Source organism: Melopsittacus undulatus, chromosome 16 (assembly GCF_012275295.1).
Source record: "Melopsittacus undulatus isolate bMelUnd1 chromosome 16, bMelUnd1.mat.Z, whole genome shotgun sequence".
Lineage (NCBI taxonomy): Eukaryota > Metazoa > Chordata > Aves > Psittaciformes > Psittaculidae > Melopsittacus > Melopsittacus undulatus.
In genome coordinates this window covers 2,964,689-2,989,228 of record NC_047542.1, presented here as the reverse complement: position 1 = coordinate 2,989,228, position 24,540 = coordinate 2,964,689, and the positions used below count along the sequence as shown (strand labels likewise).

Sequence of the window (24,540 nt, the reverse complement as noted above, 5' to 3'; positions counted from 1 at the left end):
ATCATCACTGTACCCACAGGCACCTTCTCTCCCAGGTGAGGCAGCTGCTGATTAAAAGCCAGGAGAGGAGGCAGTGCTCAGAGGGCTGCTGTGGCTGCAAGGGGAGAGAGCCCTTGCTGTGAGCCAGAGACACGGTGGGGACCAGCGCTGGTGCTCCTGCTCAGCAGGTGAGGTTTCTGGCCCCCGGGCTGTGCTGGAGCTGCTCCTCCTCTGGGCTCTCCTGCAGGAGACGCTTTGCAATGGATTTGATGGGTTTCTTCGTTCTGCAGAAGGAGCCTTGGGGCCGTGGCTTGCGCTGGGTTTGATCTGGGATCAGTTCTCTGGAAGTGAATGGGTTCTGGAAGTGCAGGGCAAAGAGTGGGATCGGAGAACAGGAAGTGTGGTGTGCTTGGGAAGAGGGGGTTATATGGGGGTTGGGGGTGTGTATGCTGGTGTGTGCATGCTCCTTAGGGCACCGTTTCATTGAGACCTGGCATCAGCACCGACTCCCTGCCCATGTGGATCGTGGTGCTGGGGTTGTGGCTTTTCAGTGTCCCTGGAGAGCTGGGCAGTCAGCAATTACAGCTCTGCTGGGAGCTGGTACCTGTGGTTCACCTCAGCAATACCATAATGATCCAAAAGATAGCCTTGGGGGAAGAGGAAGATCTCTTACCGACTTTAGGAGAACCTTGTGCGTGCTTCCTGAGTCAGATGATAAGCTGGGATTCTTTGTGCATCAAAAAATACAATCTGAGCGTCTGATTTTCCTCTTTGTTGTTCATTTTCCACCCAAGTTATTCTCCTGTGGATCAATTAATATTATTTCCCTGTAAACTGTGAAGGAATGGGAAGGACCTGGACTGAGATTGGCGTTTTCTGCTCGTTTTTGCTCATGCTGCACATTCTTCCCTAGGTGTGTCCTTGGTGGAATGGGATCTCGCTGCCAGCTTTGGCCATGGGCATTATTTGTCCTCCTGGGTAAGGCTTACCAGGTAGTGCTTCTAGAGGGGTATGGGGAAAGCTGACTAAATAGAAACACTGCTAATGTAAGCTTTGTGTTAGCAGGAGTATTGTGGCAGCAGCTGGGAGACTGCTAATAGGGCTGGCAAAAAAGCTGCTTTGTGTCTATAGGGCTGGCTCTATAGGGAAACAGGGGACACCAGCCAGGACTGTTCAATGTGATGGGCAGGGAACTGAACATCCCAGCAGCACTGGGGCATGGCAAAGAAGTGTTCAGAAATAACCATTAGGACAGAGCACTTTAAAGAGTGCCCTTTTCATATCAAAAATAAAGATAGTTCAGGGACAAAATACCTTTGTCCTTCCTGCATTTTGTAGCTTTGTCCCAGGTATGACCCAGGTAGTTGGTGTGTTGTAGGACCAGCAGATGTACTGGTTGGTGTCTGTGCCGCCTTGGCTCAACCCTGTGTCCTGTTTTCCTGCTGCTGCAGCAGCCCCACGGGTGCTGGGGGCACAGGGAGCCTGCTCCCATGGTGCCTGCTACCCCCCCACTGGAGACCTCCTCCTGGGACGAGCCCACCTCCTGAGAGCATCCTCCACATGTGGCCTCTCCAAGCCTGAGACATACTGCACACCCCATGGAGAGGTATGTTCACCTCCTCCCTCCGCGCTCCTCAACCTCGCATTGGGATGCTGATAGCTTTACCCATCCTATCCTTCCTACTCTTCTATAGGGATGCATTTAACCCATTTGAGGTATTTATCCCTCTTCCAACTGTGTTGGGTCATTGCAGCACCTGCCCAGAGGAGCTGTGGCTGCCCCATCCATGATAGGGCTCAAGGCCAGGTTGGACAGGACTTAGAGCAACCTGGTTTAGTGGAAGGTGTCCCTGCTGTGGCAGGGGGTTGGGACTGGATGAGCTTTAAGATCCCTTCCAACCCAAACCATTCTATGAACACAGTGGTAGGGAAAAGGCAGCAAAGCTCCAGGGTGAAGCACAGGAGTCAAAGTAGAGGCTCTTGCATCCAGTATATCCCAAGCCTTCCCATCCCCAGACATTTTAGTTATAAACTGAACTCGTATTTCATTTGTTGAAAATGAGACCATTTCAGGTCTTTCACAAAGCTTGGAAAAGCTCCTGAACTGAGCAACTGTTTTCAGTTATTCTGGCTGTGTGGGGGCAGATCCTGCTCCGGAGGATAACGTTTCAGCCAGCTGCAGATTCCCAGGCTCCAAAGCTGCCACCAAATCACAGCAAGAGTTTAGGGATAAATCTGCCTGAGCAGAGAGCTGGAAAGCTGCAGGGGTGATGTCCTCTATGGGAGCCCTTCCTAAAGCCTTTCTCTGTCGGCCTGGCAACGTTAACCCTGTAATTGCCATGGAAGGAGTTCAAAAGGGAGCAAGTTCAATGCAGGACAGGCAAAAAGGGTCTTTGTATTGATGCTGGAGAGGTAAGGAGATGGCAGACCTCTGGGGAGGCTGTGTTTGCTCCAGTGAAATCCAGCTCCAGTGAGTCAGCTGCCGTCTGGTTTTAATTCCCCTTCAAGCTGAAGTCCAAGATGTGGCAGTAAGTGGATTTATTGTGGAGCTGATGGTGTTCTGCTGGGCTGGAGAGATCTTCACTCCTCTGGGGCTCAGGGATGGCCGGAGCTGGTGGTTGATGTGAAGCTGGGGCAGCTCCCTGGCCCTAAAGGGTGTGAGCATCACATCCTCCCGCATGCTGGGCTGTCTACAGCATCTGTCCTTCGTCAGGCCCTTTTCCAGGCTGACAGTTGCAGCCAGGCTTTTCCTGCAGTCAGGCTCCCAATTGCTTTCTTTGGAGCCACTTTGGTGCTCCAGGGAGCAGGGCTGTTTGCTTGCCTCTCCAGCAAATCCCACTGCTTCTCATGGGTGCTGCAGCACATGGATGGGAAGAATAGCCAGCAATTATTTCTGCTTTGACTTCTTCTTTCTCCTTCTCAATTTCTGTTTATACTTGAGGAGAACTGTACATAAATACAGCTCTGAAATCTTAACATTGACTTTTGACAGTGACTTTTACTTGAAGAGGGGAAGGAAATGTCTGCAAAAGCTTGATTAAGCTGGAGTGGACTAGTTATTCCCTTTATCTGGCCTTGAGAGATCATTACAAGGGGCCTTCAGATGTGATCATGTGCATTATTCGTAATCTTTGCAGTGGAGACTGAGCATCTCTTTGATGGCTGTGATATACCAAGGTAATGATAAAATGATCTGTTTGGTGCAGAGCTGGTGAATGAGGTCCCACGGTGGTACTGTGGAGGAAGCATCATTGCAGCAGTCTCTGCTAGTCTGTTTTCATGTTCTTACACCCTGCCTTATGAGTATATCAGGGTTAAAAGAGATATGGAACAATTAACACTGATAGTTTCAGTTGGATTCTTCAATCGAGCTTTGGCAGTGGGGTCTTTGCTTCCTAACACATTCTTTCCTTTGCTAAAATGAGAGATGCATCATTACTGCTAATAAATCCAAGATCCTGGTTTCTGTTCAGCAGCTGTAAAGGCTAATGGGAGTTTTGTGTAGAGCAGCTCCTTGCTTTGCAGGAGGAATCCCCATGTGCCAAGCATTTCCTGATTGTCCCCTCCTGCTTCCTACTTCCTAATTTAAGCAAAAACTAATCCCCTGGACTCAATTCTCCGAGTCCCATCCCATAAAAAGTAATCACATTTCATGTATTAACTCTTATGTCTTCTCTCTCTTTCCTGGTTACAAGCCTTGCCCTCATTTTGTTGCCAAATAGGTACAAATTTAGAGCGGGTTTTGCAATCTCAGCAGAGGGCATGGGATGAGGGGTTGCTCTCCCCCCCGTGCCAGCTGGCACGTCCGCACTGTCTGGCCCCACCACCAGCCCATGGGTCGTCTTTTGCAATTCTGGTGGGTCTGTTGCTGTGGGCATTGATTTCAGCCTCTGCTCCATTGTCAGTGCTGGCTCCAAGTCCCTCTGACCTTTATACTTTGCACTACCAATTGCTCCATTCCTTGGCTGTAGGCTCAGTCAAGTGAAATCCAGGAGGAACACAGCACTGCCATTTATAGCATGGGGGAATGCAGCAATGGAAAGAGAAGAGATGGGGGGTGGAAGCCAGGCAGGCCAATGGTCTGGGTTGGAAATCACTTAGTGCTTGGGAAATGGTGGCTTGAGTCAGCATAGAAGGTAAAATCAAGAGGGGAAACTGAACATAAAATAGAGGAATAAAGTGAGCCTGGATTTGGAGCTGTAAAGGCACTGACGTGTGTGGAAAGAATCTCATTGACCAAGGTGTGATTCAAGGCCCTGTTAGCTTGTCTCCCTATTGAAATGGGAAGTCTGGTGCTTTGACAGGAATATGGAGCAGCTCACACTGCCCAGCTCCGGCCAGGGGATGACATGGTGTGGCTTCCATGTGGATTAGCAGGTCCCATTCCCCTCCCTTGGCCTGGCCCTTCCAAACAACAGCATGAGGGCTGTGCAGCCTTGGCTTCCCTGCTGCAGGCAGCAGTACCCTGCTGTGGTGTGTTCACCCGCAGCTGGATTAACACTTCTCTGGAGGGAGATCATTGCTTTCCTCCAGGATTGTGCAATGCTGTCATCTTAAAGGCATACCCAGAACTACAGACTTTTCCCATCCTTTGATTAATTTAGCAGAGTACCATGAACACCCTGCACATCACTGAAACCTCTGCTGAAGAGGGCAGTAGTGAAGCTGGGTGTGCTTGTGCTGCTGCTGCTGCTGTTTCCTCCATCCTACAGTGCCAATGCCTCAGCACCCTCATAGGGAAGAACTATATAAAATCTCATCTCAGTCTCCCCCCGTCAGGTAAAAGCCTTTCCCTCTTGTCCTGTCCCTACAGGCCCTTGTCCAAAGCCCTCTCCAGGTTTCTTGTCAGCTCCTTTAAGTATTGAAGGCTGATATCCCATTTAATACTTTGGGTATTAAAACGTTGTTTGGATAAGGTCAAGGACCAGTTTTCATGGGGGCTTGGTGAACACAAAGTGGGAAGTTACCTTTTATCACCCTTGTGCCATGGGGTCATGCAGGCAGGAACTGAGGTGAGAGGTACCCAAGGACCCTGGTGCAGGAGAGCAGAGCTCCTGGCCTGGCAGAGCTTCCTGCTGCTGATGGCTGGTCACAGCTGCCTGGCAGGGGCTGGGCTGTAGGTCTCTCCTGTGGTGTTTCAGCACCGACTCATCTTTGTCTGCTTCCAAAAATACAGGCCAATGACTGCAGAAGAGGCTATGGGCAAGAGCAATGCTTCTGTCTGCCTTATTGCTGCTGTCTGATGGGTACATCTGCTTACCCACCTGCATGAGTTGGGGAGGGAGCTCAGGACTGATTCAACACGTGCTGCCTGTGGGGTGCTTGGGCAGGCCCTCGGCGTGCTGGAACAGGGGAGAACACACTTGGAAGCCTCTGTGCCTCCCAGCCCCTTTGCTTTGCAGTGTCACCAGTCAGACTCAGGGGTTTGAACACAAATCCAGCCACAGAACAGCTGTGGTCAGTGGGACCGCAGGAGGTCCAAGCCCCTGCTCAAAGCAGGGCTTCTAGTTTGGGGTATTGCTTCACCATGTCAGGGGGTTGCAGTGAACAGTTTATATCCCCAACCTGTTGAAGATAATACAGCAGCTACATGGTGCTTACCTTATTCTGGCATTCAGACACACCCTGCTCTTTGCTGCAGGGATATGTCCCTACCTGCAATGAATGTGCAAAGGTAAAAGCCCCTATTTCCCATTAGCTTTCCCTCCTCCTCCTTTCTCTGTATCCCTTTTTTTGCCACACAACTGCAAATCAACACATATGCTGGGAGACATCACGTCATTCCCTTGCAGACAAGCTGCAGAGGCGACAGGACCCCGGCGATGCGTGCGGGGTGTGGGGATGAGCTGGTGCAATAGGGGATTTGCAGACTGTCATCCTGGCAGATTCTAAATGAAGTTTTGCTGAGGGAAGATGGAAAGTGAGAACAGACGGGGCGAGGAAAACAAGCACCCACGTGCTTGCTTTTAAGCAAAAGAAATTAACTTCGTTTCCTTAAACCCCATCCCTAGGATGTTTGTTTCCAGCTTGTGTCTTCTCCTGCATCTCTGCTGTTGCCTCTGAATTTGGGGGTCACAGGTAAAACCAAGCTGAGGGTCAGAGCCCTCTATTTGTGTGTTGAGTGTAGCCTCGGGGCTCATCTTCCAGTGTCACCTATGACCAGCCAGGCAAGGATGTGACATTAGATGTTAGTGCTGAGGGAGATATCTATGTTACAAAATTAAAGCACAGCCTGGTTTATCAAATGCGTGTTGCTCACTGAGGTGTTTAACCCTGATAACATAACCATGGGTAACTACTGCCTTTTCCTGCTCTGTGTGCTTGCCATGTCCTGCAGCTGCGTTATCATGGAATGAAAATGGCCTGGAATAGAGAATGGCATAGCTTGGCTTTACCAGGTGCCTTTGTTCCCAAGGTAACTTACTCTTGCTGCCCACCTTATTTATTAATAACCCACAGTCTCTCTGTGGATGAATAAATTCCTGCTGCTTTTCAGATTGTCCCCAGATAAACTTGAAGCAGTAATTACTGTCCCTATAGAATATTAATTGTGCAAGACCAAGCAAGGCTCCGATATGGGAGGCTGTGTGCCAGGAGCCCCACTGACACAGTGCCTCTCACTGCCACACAGCTGGGTTAAACCAGGACCCCCGAGGTCCCTGCAGCTATGAAAGGTCTTCATTTCATGACTGCAGAGAAGCAGCTTCCCAGTTTTGCTGAATAACTTCAGTTTATTTTGGGTTTGTGCTCCTGTGCCAGGAGGTTTTATTTCAAGGGCTCTCAACTCACATTAAAATGGCAGCTCGAGCTACTTAAAATACTTTGGTCAGAGTCCATCAGCTTAAAATGGTTTGAGGTTTTCTGCCCCAGCATGAGCAGGAGGCATGGAGGCTGCTCAGCCCTGGCTCACAAGGTCAGAGCAGAAACACGCAGCAGAGGGGGCACAAAGGCACTTTGCACTGTGTCCCCGCATCCAGAAGTGTTCAGGTACATGATGTAATGTATGGGCAGTTTTACAATAGCTGGTTGTTCTTCTGCAGGGATTCTTTGGTTTTCCCCTCCACAATTCCCAAGATGGGAATCTGTTAGAGGGAAATGCTCGCTTGGAAAACAGCCACCTCCTGGATCACCTTTCAGAAGGCAGGAATTAACGTCCCCTTATCTCTGAGCCTCCATAAACCCGTATTTTGGGCGACTCTTACGAGTAGCTTGGAGGCACAGAGGACAATTAGTGTTTCCCACGCAGACCTACAACTTCTTTTACCTCCCTAGAGGCTGTTTCAAGCCCCACGTCCCCTACCCACTTGTCACACACCACTTCTCCTTTGCTGATGTGCTGCAGAGCCAGGGCTGCCTCTGATCAGTGACCTCTTCATCTCGTTTGTCACATAGTCCTGGTCTATTCCTGACAAGCCCAGCTCTAAGGGATCTACTGAGCCTTTTGCTATGCTGGTGAAAAAAGGAAGGGGAGATGTGGGGAAAGGTGTGCACGTTGTAAATCTGCTCAGCCTGGGGCAGGACTGTTATTTTTGGTAATTGCCTCTGTCCCAAGGAACTTTGAGACACATAGACACAGTCACAGCAAATCCTCCCTTGTGCAATGGCTTTCACAATTTGCTCCAAGGATGTGAAATGAATTTTGCTTCCAGGGTTAATCTAAGCCTAAACTGGGGAGAGGAGCAGAAGATTCCAGGGCTACCTGAGGGTGGTCCATCTCACAAGCTTCATTTTCACTTAACCATGCATTTGAAGTGTGGTTGCAGCTTCAGTGCCAACACTGGGTGGTTGCCACTAGGAGGTACTTGTGTCTCTGGCTGTGTGAATGGTCTAATAGGTATGAGTGAATCACTCCCAATGAATAATTCAGTTGAGATTAACCTTTCCCCTGCAGAAAGTCTTTGTGAAGTGTAATCATTGTTGGGAATTGTTCTTTCTGGGGTAATTCCTGTGGCTTTCTGACAATCTGGTGCTAGTAGCCAGTATCCAAAATGACTTCTGCCTGGATCATATTACTTCTGATTCTTACTGGCAGAGCCAGGAGGAGTTGGTAGAGCCAAGGAAATGGCATGATTATATATTTTGAATCCTCTGTTTGCTTGCTCGGCAATATTGTTATAAATATTGCAGTTAGCCAACTCCTGTTCTGCAGTATTTATAGACAGAGAACATAAAGACTCTGGAAAATATTATGGAAACAGATCAGTATAAAGGGAGGATTTCTCTATATTGGTCCAACTGCAAAAGGTTCCCAGGTCTGGGGCTGAATAGAATCAGGCCTGGGCTTTGTTAGGAACCAGCCCATGGTCTGAGCTCACATTCCTTGCTGCCCGATCACCTTTCTGGTCAAGGCCAACCTACTCCTTGTGTGGTTCTCTGTGAGACTGAGCAAAAAGGTAACTCTGGACAAAATTCTCCCTGAATTTGTCCTGGTTTTTCTATTAAAAAAGGTAGTTTTGGTGAAGCCAAGTTCATTTTTGTAGAAATGAGACTTGGCTCATTTAGGTCAGCCTATATCAGGAGTAAGGCAACATGTGTAACCTGTAATTCATCTTTCAAAGGGAAACCAGAGATCTTTGTGCCACTGTGGACCTCTGGCCAAGCAGCCTCTCCCAAGTACATTTCCTCCTACCCCAGCATGTGGGGGGGGTCGTGTTTAGGGTTTGGGTTGGGATTGGCTCTTTTGTTCTAAGTATCAGATGGGGAGCATCTCAAGCATGTCCTGTTCCTCTGGTGTCACCTTATGCCACCACAGCAGCTGGGGGTGTCTCGTTGCCTTCCTAGTGTCAGATGTGCCTTGTACCAGATGCACTTCTCTCCTCCAAACCCACTTTCCTCCCAGGACAACCTTTCAGAGCCATCCTGCTCCTCTGGCAAACGCTATTCCTGATCATTCCCTATTCCTCAGGCTTTGGGACGTGTTGATGTGAAGCTCGTGTACTGCTGCTCCTTGTCTCTTGCTCAATCTCTTTCCTGTTGCTTTCTAAACATCTCTGAGCCTGCCCATGTGCCACATGCACCCGCAGCCCTGTGTTAGTGGCTGCATGGAGCGTTGCCTGGGTAATAGGAATGTGGGTATTTGTTTGCTCCTCAGGGCTTTTCTCCCATCCCCGTGCTGCATCCCTGGTTGCTCCTTGAATTACTTGCTCAAGTGAAGGGCTGAACTTTGAGCCACGACTTCCCACCCACTGACTTAACACCCACTGAGCTGTTTGCTCCCACTGTGCTCCCGGGGGAGAGTGCAGGAGGCCGAGCATCACCCCGAGAGTGGCCCTTTCAGTTCACCCAAACAGGCCCCTCTGCTGTGTGGAAAAGGCAAACTGGTCCTGGCAAGCTGCAAAGAGCTTTCTATCAAGTGTTGTCATTGTGGAAAATGGGGTTTGCTTAAAATAAAGTCGTTTGGATGGTTTGCCAAAATCGGGTTTTATTTGAAAGCATTTTGGTTTTAGTTTTTAGTCCATAAAACCAGGATTTAAGTTTTCTAACAGGGCTTGAATGGGACCACTTGAGTTCTGGGTGTCGTTAGCCTTACTGATTGCGGTTCTTCAGCCTTGGGGATGCTGTTTGTTCCTCACCCCTGAGGACTACAGCAGGGTCTCTCCCTCTGGCCACACCAGGATGGTCACTTCCACTCTTCCTTTCCCTTCCAGTGGAGCATGAGGTGCTGCCGGTGCGACTCACGGCTACCACATGCCTACAATGGGCACCGTGTGGAGAACGTCCTGTCCTCGGCCGGGCACTCGCGCTGGTGGCAGTCCCAGAATGGTGAGTACCACAGGACAGCACAGCTCCAAGGCCCCAGTGATGAATGGCATTAGGGGAGGAGGTGCTGGGTTCAGTAGATGGGAGGGAAAGAAGGAAATAAGTGGTTTGGCTCAGGCAACGAAGTGGTTTCTGTTCCTCAAGTCCACAGTTTGCACCTCTGAAGCTGCCTCTCTGTGCCCACAGGCATTGAGCGCGTCTCGTTGCAGCTGGACCTGGACCAGACATTCCAGCTCGGCAGCATCCTGCTTCACTTCAGGGTTTGTGGCTCTCTGCAAGATGTGGGGATCTCCGTGCACAGCTCCCTTTGGGCTCCTGATAGGAAGCACACCAGGATCCCCTTTTTGCTGGGCATTCCTCTGGGTGTTCGGGAGCAGCAGAGTGGGGTGGTCCCCATCTCTTGAATGTCTGCCAAAAGACCTCTTTGGTCCTGATGTGTACTTTATGGCTGCAGGAGGGATGGCCAAGGGGAGCAGAGACCTGAGCCTGGAGGGAGGAGAAGGAAGAGCAGAGGCATCCGCAGGCCCCATGGTGGGAGCTGGCTGGGCTGTTGCCACATTACAGATGTGCTTCCTCCCTCTCTCTGCAGTCCCCTCTGCCCGCAGCGATGCTGGTCGAGCGCTCCACTGACTTTGGCCAGACGTGGGACGTGTACCAGTACCTGGCCTCCGACTGTGCCACCGCCTTCCCCCATGTCCCCCAGGGCTCCCCTGAGATGTGGCAGGATGCTCGGTGCCAGGTGCTGCAGGGGCACCCTGTGCACGGGGGCAAGGTAGGATCCGTGGGGGCTTCCACCCGTGCCTGTTGCCACTGGTGTGACACTGGGTTTGGGGTGGGTGGCCTTGTGCAGTGCTGCTGAAACACACGGTGTTACACGTGTTACATCTAGAGAGGGATGGAGCCTGTGCACATCCAGCACTGCTGAGCGGAGTCCTTGGGAGGATTCCTGATCCTCTGGGAGGAGAGCCCTCACTGCTTTGGGACAAGTGAGGTGTTATGTTGGTTTTCCTGCAAAATCATAGAATTATAGAACGGGTTGGGTTGGAAGGGACCTTAATGCTCATCCAATTCCAACCCCTGCCACAGGCAGGGACCCCTTCCACTGGAGCAGGATGCTCCAAGCCCCTGTGTCCAACCTGGCCTTGAGCACTGCCAGGGATGGGGCAGCCACAGCTTCTCTGGGCACCCTGTGCTAGTGTCCAGCAAAATTCTCTGCAACCCTTAAAGCTTTTCCCTGTGTAGGTGATGTTCTGCAGAGGCAGATCCAGAGCACGCACTGCCCAGAGCATGAGAAGAAACCACCTTCTGTTTCCTGCTTTTTAAATGTACCTTTTCCCCTCTAAGGTGAAATTCAGCATCCAAGACCTGGCATCTACCATCACTACCTCTAACAGCCAGACCATTGAGAGTAAGTGAGCAGCCTGTTTCATGTCTGAGAAAGGGAGGGGAGGATGATGCACCTCATGGTTCTTCCTACATGTGATGGAGAGCACAGCACCAGGATAACCCCCTGGGGGAGCAGGTCCTCTGCAAGCAATGCCTTGCATGGTGCCTCCAAGGTCTTTCCTGATGCCTCCATCTCTTGCTCTGCAGCCTCTGTGTGAATTTCAGTGCACTTCTGCTGCTGGTGCCTGGGTGCTGCTGTCCCCTCACACCTCTCCTTGGTCTCCAACAGAGCTGGGGCAGTTCACAAACCTGCGCATCAACCTCACTGGGCTTCCCCACATCCCACGCCAGGGCTACCACTCGCCCAGCACCTTCTATGCCTTGACTGAGGTGCAGGTGCTGGGGAGCTGCTTCTGCCATGGACATGCTGACCGCTGTGCCCCTCCAGGAGACCCACAAACCACGGTGAGCACTGGGCTCAGGGCTGTGGGGGTCATTTCTGGGGGGACATGCAGAAGGCTTCAGGAAGCTCCTTCATGTGCAGGAGGATTTGCCAGTGCAGGCTGTTAGCTGTTGTAGGGTTTTCTTGTCCCTAGTTTACGCTTGTCCACTTTGCCTTGAGTGTGGTTGTCCTTGGATAGGTGGTAGAGGTGGTGGGACTTGCCCAGCCTGTCCCTGGTGCTGCATCAGTCCTCCTGGAGGCTGGAGCATCATTGCTGTGCAGGGAATGGGGGCCAGGCATGTGCTGGAAAGGCACTGGGAGGATGAAGCTCTAAACCCAGCAGGCACCAGGCAGGAGGAGTAATGTTTTGCTTTTGCAGCAGGTCCATGGGCACTGTGTGTGTCAGCACAACACTGATGGTCCCAACTGTGATCGCTGCGCTGCGCTCTACAATGACCGGCCTTGGGCACCTGCTGAGGACAATGATCCCCATGAGTGCCAAAGTATGGTGAAAACCTTTCCCCTCTCCTCCCTCATAGCAGCTTTTCAATCCTTAGAGAAGCTCCAGTGCTTAAAGGGGCTGCAAGAAACTGGGAGAGGGGCTTGGGACAAGGGCCTGCAGGTACAGGCCAAGGGGAATGGCTTGAACCTGCCCAAGAGAGGGGAGACTGAGCTGAGCTCTGAGGCAGAAGCTGTTCCCTGTGAGGGTGCTGAGGCGCTGGCACAGGGTGCCCAGAGAAGCTGTGGCTGCCCCATCCCTGGCAGTGCTCAAGGCCAGGTTGGACACAGGGGCTTGGAGCAGCTGCTCCAGTGGAAGGGGTCCCTGCCCATGGCAGGGGTTGGAGCTGGAGGAGCTTTAAGGTCCTTTCAACCCAAACCATTCTATGATTCTTCCTGAGGCCCTTCCTAAACCCTCCCCAGCCGTGAGTGACAGGAGTGAGCTCTGAGACCTTTACTGGGACACTTTGTGGGGTGGATGTTAACACCTGGCTCGTTCACACACTGGCTTTGCCCATGGCCGCACTGTCAGATGGGTACCAGTGTCACCCTGCTCACTCAGTGGCTGTCCCCGAGCCACGCAGGGCCTTGGGCACCCTCTAGTGCCGGAGCTGCCTCTGCCGGGGCTTGAGGCACTGCAGGGACCGTTTTGGTGGGGTTTTTAGGGTGCAACTGCAATGGGCACTCAACTTCGTGCCACTTCGACCCCGATCTGTACCGTGCCAGCGGTGGGGCGAGCGGCGGTGTCTGTGACCACTGCCAGCACCACACCGAGGGCAACAACTGCGAGCGCTGTGCACCCCATCACTTCCGCAACCAGCGGCAGGATCTGGCCCATCCTGAAGCCTGTCTGCGTGAGTGCCTGGACCCCCCCCCCCAGCACCTTCCCCTGGCCCCTCAGCCTCCCCTCAGCACTGCTGTTTCCTGCGTGTTTCCAGCCTGCGAGTGCGACCCGGATGGCACCGAGCCGGGCTCCATCTGCGACCCGCTGACAGGGCGCTGTGTCTGCAAGGAGAACGTGCAGGGTGACCGCTGCCACCTCTGCAAGCCGGGGTTCTCCCAGCTGTCCAATGCCAACCCCATGGGGTGCCGCAGTGAGTACATCCCCTGCACCCCACCTCTGTGATCAGCATCCACAGTGGCTCTGAAGGGGACCTGGTTCCAAGCTAAAGGCCTGATTTGCAGAAGCTTATAAATGCATCCCCAGCTTGTGGCCTGTCTCAGATATGAGCTTGTCAAAAAGTCCAGGGAAAGTGGAGTCTGAGACATGTAGGGCTGTATCACCTTCCCAGGAAGCCACAGGGGATATGTAATTCCTTGCAGGCAAGCAGGGCTGTGCATGGGAGAGGGCAGCTGTGGATGGGTTCAACATTGTGCATGTAGCTGGGCTGGAGGGATGCTGAGGCCCCTTGAGCTGCTGAGTCCTGCTGCATGGCTGGAGGAGGCAGCACAGTGTTAGGGCAGGGGTGTGGGTCTCTTGTGCCAAGCTCAGGTATGAAGAGGAAAGCCAAAAGAGCTCATCTTTGAGTGACTGCACGGTCATCCTGTGGACCTGTCTCCATGGGAAGCTAGGCTGGTGCTCAGCATCAGTTTTTAACATGGCAACCCCCTCCCTGTTTCAGGATGCACCTGCAATGTGCTGGGAACACGGCAGGACATGCCCTGCGATGATGAGACCGGGAGATGCTTCTGCCTGCCCAATGTGGTGGGGAACGACTGTGACCAGTGTGCGGACCAGCACTGGGACATGGGCAGTGGCCACGGCTGCCAGCCCTGTGGCTGCCACCCGCATGGCTCCCTCAGCCCCCACTGCAACCAGGTACCCCAGGCAACCTCAGGGCACATTCAGCACATTGCAGCAGTGTTTCTTTTCCATTCCCCTGCCTTCTTCCATGCACACACCTGCAAAGTGGCTCTTCTTTTTCCTTTGCTGGGCATCACTCAGAGAATCAAAAGCATCTCTTGAGTGGCTCCATTGTCCCATCCCATCTGTGGGAGCCTCCGCAAAAAAGGGCTGCACATTCCCTAGGGTGTTCTGCTCTTATTTTCCTTTTCCCATGTCCTAGAAAACACCGTGACAGACTAGGCAGGAAAATAGAAGGTGGTAATTATGGAGGCAGGATTAAGCCATTTGAAAAGGCCTGGTATTTAGTAAGGAAATCCTAATAAGAGATCTTCATACAGGCGAGGCAAGCTAATTATCCTCATTTGTCAATGAAAAGAGTGTGTGTCACTTCAGGCCTAAGAGACAACTGGGAAAATTAAAGTTAAATGTAACAAATAAAAACCTATGACAAATTCAAAGAGCCAAAGATAGGTCCCAAACGGGCTCAGTGCAGGGAGGAGACCTGAGAGCACAAAGCAGCTGCTTGTGGGCGATCCCTTTGTCTTTGAAATAAAGCTGTGGAATGCATGGGCTCTCTGGAGGCTGTTTGCTTCCCCAGGGTTGAGCCTGCTGCCTGACACAGCAGCACGGACATGTCCTGGGGTACAGGCTGAGCAGGAAAGATTGTCCATGTGCCTGTTTTAGTGCTCAAGAGCAGCCGAGGAAGGGCTTTCCTAGGAAAGAGCCTAGAGCTGGGTCTGCCTGATGGGTTTCTCTTCCCTCAGTTCACAGGACAGTGTCCGTGCAGAGAAGGCTTCACAGGACGGACATGCACTGCTGTGCAGGAGCAGGTTTGCCCTGACAGGCACTATGGAGACGTCCGGATGGGGTGCAGAGGTAGGGAGCATCCCTTTCATTGTGGCTTGGTGTTTCTTAGCACTGTGAAATCACAGGTTACCTGGGAAAAAGCACTTGGCCCATGTCCTTACACCAACATTTCCTATGCTGTTTTGTAAGAGAAATTTTCTCTCTGCAGCAGCCTCCCAGTTCATCCCCATTAGGGTTACGGTTAGGGTTACCATTAGGGTTAGGGCTTCACCTCTTTATCTCTCCCCCTTTCCATCACCCAGAGTGCAACTGCGACTTCCAGGGCACGGAGGACGTGGGCTGTGACAAGAGCACAGGGCAATGCCTGTGCCGCCCGGGTGTCACGGGCTCCCGGTGTGACCAGTGCCAGCGTGGCCACTGCAGCACCTACCCTGGCTGTGAGCTGTGCCATCCTTGCTTCCACACCTACGATGGGGACATCCAGCGCCTGCGCCTGCGCCGGGCCGGCCTCACCAACAGCACTTCACGCCTGCCACCTGGGAGTGGGGGGTCCCACCTGGGCCCCCGTCTCTCGCAGGCAGAGGACAACGTGCAGCAGGCTCAGGGCATCCTCAGCCGCTCTGCTGTGACAGAGCAGGGCCTGGCCCAGGTGGGCAGCGTGCTCACTGCCATCAGGTGAGGGATGGGTGCTGTATCCCTTAGATGGGGATGTTGCAAAGGCAGGAGGCTGGGGGACCAGCTCATGGTTGGCATCATAGAATCATAGAATGGTTTGGGTTGGAAGGGAACTTAAAGTTCATCTAGTTCCAAATGGATGCCTGGGTGTGGGGGAGCTGCAGCCCAGCCCTGCTTCCTGCTGCCTCCTCAAACCTGTGTGGGGCATGGTGTGTTTCTGGCCATCAGCTCCCCGGGTTCAGAAGTGCCTCCTCACCGGGTGCTGTCAGTGTCGGAGCCCTGCTCTGTCTACAGGTGCTTTTCTTTCTCCTTGAATTCATAGTTTCTGCTTTTTCTCTCCCAGAGAGCAGGTCCAAGGCATAAATCCTGACCTTCGTTTTCTGGATGACACTGTCTCTCTATCGAGGGACCTTGAAGCACTGAACAGCAGCTTGCTTATCGCCAACACCCAGTATCAGAGCAAGAAGACCCAGTTTGAAACCAGCCGCAGTAGGGATTTGTCAGGTACAGTGCTGCAGCTCTAATCTCTCTTAAGTTGCAGCTGTTAATTTACCTCAATGTGCCTGTGCTTGGTTGTTTCCCACTGGTTGGGTGGATGAGGTGGAGTTTTTAACCTGCTCTCAGCTCAGGAACAGCAAATAAGTTTACCCTCCTCAGCAAGAGGGATGCTTTATACCAGCCTCTGGTCCATGACTGGGTTCACATTCTTGGGTTATTTGCTCCTGTGTTTGGGGGCTGAGCAGCTTGCTCCACGGGCACCACATTCCTGTCCCCAGCATAAACCCCACTGCAGGGGAGCAGTGGGAAGGGGAGAGACCTGCTCTGAGTGTGTCACCGAAGCTGGGAGGAAGCTGAGCTAATGAAGGTTGTGCACAGATGGAAGGGATGGAGAGGTGGGGAAGAGAGCCAGGCGGCTGTCAGGCACTGGGAAGAGCTAATTAAGCCCTGTGATGATGCTGGTGGTAGGCTGCCATTATATCCCTTTCTCTCCAAGTGTCTGGTTGCTGCCTCCCCCTCTCTTCTAGAGCAAGGGCTCAGCTGGCTGGGGATGTAAAAGCTGCAGCAAGTGGCTGCTGCCTGGGCAGGTTGGCTCTGCACCTCACCGTCTAGCAGGGCTTAGAGGTGCATGTCCTGACTGCTCTCCTTCCAGGCTGTGCTGCAGGGGAATGGTGAGACCTGCTTGGAACAAGGGAGAGGGCTCCAAAGGCCCTGTCCTGCCCTGCCAAAGCCATTCTGGGATGCACAGAGCAAAGTCGAGGATCAGCATGTGTGCATTATAAAATCATAGACTAATTTGGGTTGGAAGGGACCTTAAAGCTCCTCTAGTTCTAACATTCTGCCATGGGCAGGGACACCTTCCCCTAGAGCAGCTTGCTCCAAGCACCTGTGTCCAACCTGGCCTTGAGCACTGCCAGAAGTGTTCAGATTGTCTTGCTCTAGTTCTCTTTCAATCTTCTAACTCCAACCCAGCATTCAGGCCTTCAGGAGAGCTCTGTTGCTCACTGGAGGAATGGCTGAAAGGCATTTGGTAGTAAGAGGAGCTTTTTTTGTTATGCCACAGTGACTAATCCCTGTGGCTGTGCCCTGCTCCTCTCCGTGCACGCATCCACTCGCAGGGTATAGTTGATGCCTTCATTTGTGTAGCTATGCTGCATTTATGAGTCACGGAGGTATTTGTGTCACTTATGGGTTTTATTCATGCAGGAGCCTTCCAGACGATCAGATCTGCTTACCAGACATCCACCAATGCCAGCAGCCTCGTTGCTGGTGCCCCTGGGCTGCTGGCTGAGTGCCGGGAGAGCCGCCGGAGCACCGTGGGGCTGGAGGGGGGCCTGGCAGACACCACAGCCAAGCTGCTGACCCTGAAGGGCGAGATAGCCTCATCTCCCAACCTGACCCCTGTCATAAACAAGGTGAACACACAGAGTGCTGTGCTGACTTCCCTGCTGCATGTATCTTGTTTCCAAGGAGGCCCTGTAGTGCTCAGGAGGCAGAATGCTCATCCTGCAGTCATGCATCTTGCCCCAGACAGTCCAGAATGGCAGGACAAAGTCTCTGTCCAGAGACTCATAAATTGCATCCAAGCAACTTGCTGTTTTGGGACATCAGTGGAGAATTTAGGGGAGATCTAAAGGAAACTGAGATGAGCTCTTAGGCACAAGTTCTTCCCTGTGAGGGTGCTGAGGTGCTGGCACAGGGTGCCCAGAGAAGCTGTGGCTGCCCCATCCCTGGCAGTGCTCAAGGCCAGGTTCAATGAGCCTTGGAGCAGCTGCTCCAGTGGAAGGTGTCTCTGCCCATGGCAGGGGTTGGAACCGGATGAGCTTTAAGGTCCCTTCCAACCCAAACCAGTCTGGGAATCTATGAGTTGTCTGAGCATCCCTTGCCTGGGGATCACTGATACCAAGGCATTGCCCACCACCCCCTCCCAGGCATGCACTCTTCCTCCAAGGACTCTCTCACGTGTCAGTTCTTGTATCTCAAAGTCCCACTTAATTTCTGGATGAGATTTCTTTTATTTCTTTGCTGCTTTGTTATTGCCATGGAGATCCATTTCGGTGTCTCCTAATGCACGGTTGCTGTGGAGACCACCAGCCTCCCCTCTCTGCTTCTCAGGGCACCAACACGTTCCCAAGCGACCAGCCTGTACTGGTGCTTGCACTGGCTCTGGGTTTGTGTTACCCCTGCTGCTGCAGTGCACCCTTTGGTGGGTGGTAGCTTTAGAAGATGCTGTGCAATTCAAACCTCTGATGTCCAGGCAGGAGGACAGGGTTGTCTCATCTTATCGTCTCTCTCAAAGCAAACTGCATAGGTTGGATTGGGCTTTCCTGCCATGAGGGGAAGAGTTGCTCTCCTACAGTAAATGTTTGTTCCATGTTGATGTGCTGTTAGTCTTCATGAGCCACTGGGGTTCAGCTCCTGCTTTGCTCATGTTTATGTTCTATCTTGGGGTGTTGAGGAGATGCTGACCTTGGTGGGCATTCAGCACTGCTGTACACGTGCACAGCTCTGGCTGCCCTTCTCTGACACAATGACAGGCTCCATTCATTTGGGCTATGCCTATTTGGGATAGCCATCACCACACTGGGAAGGGCTGGCTCCATCCTTGTTCCCATGCAGAGCTCCTGCAGCACAAGCACAGCAAGCTCCCCAGCTCCCATGGGGAGGGGATGCTGTGATGTGCTGTTTGCCTCCCTGTGGGTACCAAGGTGTCCCCAGCCAGGTGAGTGTCCTCACTGCCCCATCGCTCTCTTCCTCTGCAGATCTGTGGTGGCTTCCGAGTGGAGACCTGCACTCCTGCCCGCTGTGAGGGGCTGCTGTGCCCGCGGGACAACAGCAGTGCCTGCGGGGCCGGCCCCTGCCATGGCCTCTTCCCACTGTCCAGGGGGGCCCTGGCCACTGCTGGGAAAGCTGCCAGGGAATTCCGCAGCATGAGTGCCCGGCTCCGGGAAACAGCACAGTTGGTGAGTGCAAGCCCATGGCCGAGCCCCATGATCCATCCCTTGGTGTCAAGGCAGAGGCTGGGGGGGCAGTGGAGGATGAGCTGTGATCATTACCCCATCTCAGTGTCTGTTTGAGACTTGGTTGTTTGGGCAGCTTCAGGAATTCAGGAATTTCTGAGTGGGAGACTCCCTGCTGTGTGCGTGGGTCCTGCCTCCTTCTCCCAGCACAGGAGCCATGGAGTTAAAGGCATGTGAGAGGCTCTGGAAATGTCACCAGGAAGCTGTTCTCTTTCTGCTTTGGGATTCATATGGCAGAAGGGCTGAGGGTATGGAAACCTCTCCGTTTCCTCAGGTGTATCTGTGCTAACATTTGATGCAGGATACTAAAGTACATGTGTTAGTGCTGTTGCAGATTCTTTCTATGGCCTCTTGGGTGCTTGTGCAAAGATAAAGTGAGTTTTCAGAGTAATTAAAAATCCATTTCAAATGTGTTTTAGCTTCCCTCTTTGAGAGCTTCCTTTGCAAATCCAACCCTCAGTCTTCAACATTTACAATCCTTTAAAGCAGTGGCATATTAAGAATGAGCAGTAGCATAATTCCAAAGTGCCTTGTCCTGCTCACTCAGAGTTGAAGTAGGGCTGCTGGGATTCCAGATCAAGAAGAAATGGCTCCATCAGGATATTGTTGTTTGCAGATTAAAACAACAGAGACATCTGCAAAGCAGATTCAGAGCAACACTCGGAGGCTCGTGGACCAGATGAGTGTAACACGGACCCAGATAGAAGGAGACGTGCGGCGCATCCAGCAGTTCATCCAGCAAGTTCGAAGCTTCTTGTCAGGTAGCACTCTGCAGGCTGTGAAGGATGTGCATGCAGGTCTGTGCAGGGAACACTACTTATAGCTCACCCCAGTTAAGCTCTCTGATATCCACTTCATCTGCACATGGGTATTTACATAGCAAAGGCAATGAGTATCCTCTGAGGCAGCAAGGGAGGGCAGGAAAACAGAGGGGACATTTCAGCAGTACCCAAGGCTGTGTTTGTCAGTGGTTGCAGTTTGGCCAGCTGACTTGCACAGGTTTAAGTGAGCTGTCCGCGTGGACCCAAATGAATCCCAGCTGTTTGAGCTGTGTCAAAGTCCCTGGGATGTCACCAGGACAAACATCCTTGCAGAGAGACATTTGGAGGCTGCCTGTGAGGGATGTGGGGCAGGAGGTAGCAAACAGCCTTGACTTGCTGCACGTGGAGCTTCATGGAGGAGTCTCCAACATCCCCTGAGGAATTGCTCTTGAATGCAACTGAATCAACAGTAGTGGAAGGCTGTGGAGGAAGCAGTGGTTTGTCTGTAGCATGGACCCCAGCTTGCTTGATGTCCTGCTCTTGGCTGCAGTGCCTTGTGCCATCCCCGGGGGCTTGAAGACAAACCCATCCTCACGAATGGAGGTCTCTGTGGATCTGCAGTTGGCATTGACCCGGTGCAGGGCATTGACCCAGGGCAGACCATTGACCCAGTGTTTTCTGGCCACACTCACTGACCAGAGATAAACAGAAGCTTTTCTCTGGAGCAGACTGTTAATCAGTCCTGTAATCCAAGGGGATGACTTATTGTTCACAGACAGATTGTAATAACATAATGAGCCTCATGAGCATTACCCAAATAAGAAAATCAGGTCATCTGGTGCTGCCTGGTGTTAATGATGAGAGAAGATGTTTCTGAGCTAATTGCTGGGCTAATGTCCCTTGGGCTCTGCCTGCTTCTGATTCCTCAGATTTATTAACAGTTATTTGTGAGATCAAAAAAGGTTTGTCTTGAAACACAACCTCATCTGCTCAGTGGGGTCCGTGCTGGGCTGAGCCATGGTGTTCTTATTGCCAAATTAAAGGTATCATTTCAGTCCTTTCCTGGAAGCTTTGCTGATGTGAATGGGAAGTGCACTGAACTCGAGGAGGTTAATTCAGGGGGATCCTGGGAACTATCTGAAACAAAGAGACTGTGTGCATGAGAGCACACGTGACTGGATGTATGTCTGACCCTCCCTTGCATCTGCACTCCCACCTTTCCCCTCTCCCATTCCTCATGCTGTCTGTTGCTCTGCAGACAGGGACACGGACCCTGCCACTGTCCAGGAGGTCAGTGAGTCTGTGCTTTCCCTGCGTCTCCCCACGGATGCTGCCGCAGTCCTGAGGAAGATGACTGAGATCCAAAAGCTGGCCACGAAGCTGCAGTGCCCAGAGAGCATCCTCGCCCAGACAGCTGAGGACATCGCGAAGGCCAAGCAGCTTCAGCAGGAGGCAGAACAAGCCAGGTTGGTTGGGGTTCGAGGGCTTCATGGCAGCCGAGGTCACTCAGCCGGAGTGAACGTGGTGGTTCTGAGTTGGGTTGAAACTCGGCTCAGCTGGAGCGGTGCTGACTTGGGCAGTTTTGGGCCAGGATCTTCCATGTCAATACAGTACCTAAAAGAATGAATCTGGAATCTCTACAAACACCCAATACAAACAAAACCTCTGCCTGCAGTAGATCCTGTTATAGATACAGAACGAGAAGATCTTCACCAGAAATAGTGGAGGCTTTTCTCTATCTCTTGAGTCCCTGTGATGGGAGATGACAGGGTTGCCCTGGTATTACTTGATATTGGTGACCTACATCCTAATTGCACAAGAGAGCATGAGGAGATTAAATGGGCTATTTGTTTTCTGGGTGAAAGTTGGGAGGATTATCCTGTGCTCCCTTAAAAAGTAATTACACCATGTCCTTGTGAATTTGGAGCATCTACTTTGTCACATGTTGACTTGCAGCAGTATCCCAGCAAGAAGGTTAGTGACATAAGTATGTAAACTCCTTGACAGTGTCAGACACCTGCTTAACCTGCAGGTAGTGATGAGACAAGCTCCATCACCTGGTCTGAATAGTCCCACTGCAAGCAGGAAAGTATTCAGTGAAACTGGTTCAGTGGTTATTGCTTTCCCTTGGATACTTTTTCCTGCACCACTTACAAAATAAAGCTTTCTAAGTCATTTAAAGGGAGGTGTTTCTCTCCCCTTCTCAGTTTGTCTCTTCTTTTGGGGGTATGAAATGGAACTAACACTTCCCTCCAGACAGAGTGCAGTGTCCCCAGATGTGTGGGTCTGTGGTTCTGGGGGTAGGGAGGTTGCAGTCTTCTAGGTGACAATCCTGTCTTGCTTCTCAAGCTTCCTCATTTTGCCTCTGCAACCTTGACTTCCAGTCCATGCAGTTATCCACACTCACTCCTGGCTTTTCCCCACCTTTTGCCAGGAACCGGGCGAATGCCGTGGAGGGCAGCGTGGAAGAGGTGGTTGGGAATCTGCAGCGAGCAAACACGGTGCTTCTGGAGGCCCAGGGTGCTATCAGGGGCTCTGGCTCTTCCCTTCAGTTCATCCAGGAGCGTGTTAATGAGGTAAGTGATGCACGGTGACTTCCCAGTAAGGATACTGAGCCCTGCTCACTGCTCTGTTCTTCCCCACTTGGTAGAGTCCTGCAGCAGCACAGCTGGGGAATGGGGTCTGGTGAAGGTTTGGCTGTAAAAGTCTCTTCTTTCTGTTGTGTCTCACTTGTGTGCTTCTCCAAATTCCAGTCACGGTCCCTGCTGAGATGAGCCCTGTGCTCAGCTGCACAGGGAGCAGTCCCCACTCCCTGCCGAAACCCCGCTTGGCATCATAGAACCCCAGACTGGTTTGGATTGGAAGGGACCTTAAAGCTCACCCAGTTCCAACCCCCTGCCATGGGCAGGGTCACCCTCCACTAGAACATGTTGCTCAACTTCTGCAGTACATCCATTGGGAAGTGGAGCTGCACAGAGGGGGAAATACATCAGGAGTGGGTTTTTGGGTGTGATTGCTTCCTGATGTGGAGCTCTGTGCTTCCAGATCAAGTCTGTTCTGGGTCCAGCCGAGAAGCACGTGAAGGCAGTGGCAGGGCAGCTGGATGGGCTGATGCAGAGGCTGTCACAGCTGCAGAGCGGCGCGGACCAGAACCGCCTGCGGGCCACGGATGCACAGCTCACGGCCACGGAGGCAGGCGAGCAGGCCAGGACCGCACAGCAGGTACCATGCTCGGGCAGGGTGGGCACAGATGTGCTCCTGTCCCCCTGCTGTCACCAGACAGCAAAGCCAGCTGTGTCCTGGCACCTTGTTGGATGAGGCGAGGAGGGTTCCCTGTTGAAGCCATGGCTTGCACGTTGTGGTGTCACTTGTAATGAAGCTGATGCACTATCACACTGCTGCACCTTTCCAGGACCTTTCTCAATCCTAATGCCCTTTGCTGGAAGCTTGTTCCTGCCGTATCTCCTGCCTGAGGCAGAGTAGCCCAGTCAGCATCTTTGCGAGGGCATCACAAACTTACGCATTTGCATAAGGGAACGACAAAGCTGTAGCACAGCATCATTTAATATTTAAAATGGATGCAGCATTAGAAAATCCCCTTCCCCCAAGGCTATTTGCTTGATCCTACCTGTGCTGCTTATTTCCTTTTCCACAGGCTTTTGAACAAGTGAAACAAATGTACACTGAGCTGAAGGGAAGGATGGAGCAGAGCCCAGCACTGGGAGAGCAGGGGAGCAGGGTGCAAAGCATAGACCTGGAGGCAAAGGCTCTGTTTGAGGAAACGATGGCCATGATGCTCAGGATGGAAAGTAAGACTCTTTGTGAACTCTGTATCCCAATCTTATGCACTGGGGAAGGGCTTTTGACTAATGAATGTTTGGAGCAGTCATGTTGGTCTGGGGAGCAAGGGGGAGGCAGGGAGTTCATTTTTCTCCCCCCCGACCAGAGCTATGCAGGAGGGAGGAGAAGGCTCAGCCCAACCTGATGTGAAAGGGCAATGACCGTGATGTCTTCCTCCTGTTCATCACCACCTTCCTGCCCTCTCTCCTCAGCTTTAGAGACGGAAATCCAGGAAAGCAACAAGGCTTTGATATCCAAGTCAGCCAGGCTGTCGGGCCTGGAGGAGCGGGTCGGAAGGATCCGGGATGCCATCAACAAGCGAGTTGCCTACTACGAGAGCTGCTCCTGAGTGAGCTGCCTCCCTCCTCTGCAGACACTGACTGGTGTATTTATTCCCATTTTCCAGCTGGAGTTCTCATGGAGTTCTCCCAGCATCTCTGTTTTTAGCAAACTGAGTTTCTGGACCTCTGGAAAATAGGGGCACTGAGCCAAAGGAGCAACCCCGTGGAGAGGGTTAACCTTGGCTGGACTGGCTGGAGCTGCCTGGTGGTTGGAGGAGAAGGGGGAAAGACATCAATCTTCTGTGGCAAATAAAACATCCCCAAGTTGTTATTTCCAGAGGGGTTTATAAACCAAGAAGTTCTTGTTTCTTTTTCTTGTTTTGGCCAATTCAAACTCTTTCAGCTGAATTCAGTTGCTCCAATTAAAACCCTCATGTGGGGTCTCTGGAAACATCTCATCTGTGCTGCACTTAACCCATAAAACATGCGGTGGCTTCAGTACTTCCATCCTAGATCTTTCTGCAAATTATCACATCACAGAAATGGAGCATTTTATCTCCAGTATAATTACAACATACCTGTATGGATATGAATAAGAGAAAAGCAATCTCCTTCTCAAAGGTGAAGGCAAATGTCTTGTTTGATTTTCTGCCACAATCTGCTTAGTTGCCACATAATGCTGTGCCAGAAAAATACCAGAGGGAGCAGGTCTGCAGATGCACAGGGAATGCTTTAGAAGGGACTTAAT

The 24,540-nt window shown here is 52.0% G+C and overlaps 1 protein-coding gene across 1 annotated transcript; it reads left to right on the top strand.

Moving 5' to 3' along the window:
• The first annotated feature begins 72 nt into the window (after positions 1-72).
• Positions 73-24,150, top strand: LAMB3 (laminin subunit beta 3). Its single transcript, XM_034069918.1, has 23 exons — positions 73-167; positions 893-957; positions 1,431-1,585; positions 9,627-9,741; positions 9,925-9,998; positions 10,328-10,510; positions 11,083-11,146; positions 11,414-11,589; positions 11,949-12,069; positions 12,730-12,918; positions 13,003-13,158; positions 13,687-13,883; positions 14,675-14,786; positions 15,020-15,392; positions 15,736-15,896; positions 17,097-17,305; positions 18,653-18,853; positions 19,527-19,671; positions 20,930-21,137; positions 22,106-22,247; positions 22,717-22,893; positions 23,327-23,480; positions 23,724-24,150. Exons 2-23 carry the CDS (start codon positions 909-911, stop codon positions 23,858-23,860), a joined length of 3,498 nt encoding a protein of 1,165 aa, XP_033925809.1. The 5' UTR covers positions 73-167; positions 893-908; the 3' UTR covers positions 23,861-24,150.
• The last annotated feature ends 390 nt before the right edge of the window (positions 24,151-24,540 follow it).

Coding starts and splice junctions, on each gene's coding strand:
- LAMB3 (XM_034069918.1), top strand. CDS start 909: ATGGGATCTCGCTGCCAGCTTTGGCCATGGGCATTATTTGTCCTCCTG. Junction 13,884..14,674: donor TCAGCCCCCACTGCAACCAG/GTACCCCAGGCA, acceptor CTCTTCCCTCAG/TTCACAGGACAGTGTCCGTG. Junction 17,306..18,652: donor TGACCCCTGTCATAAACAAG/GTGAACACACAG, acceptor CTTCCTCTGCAG/ATCTGTGGTGGCTTCCGAGT.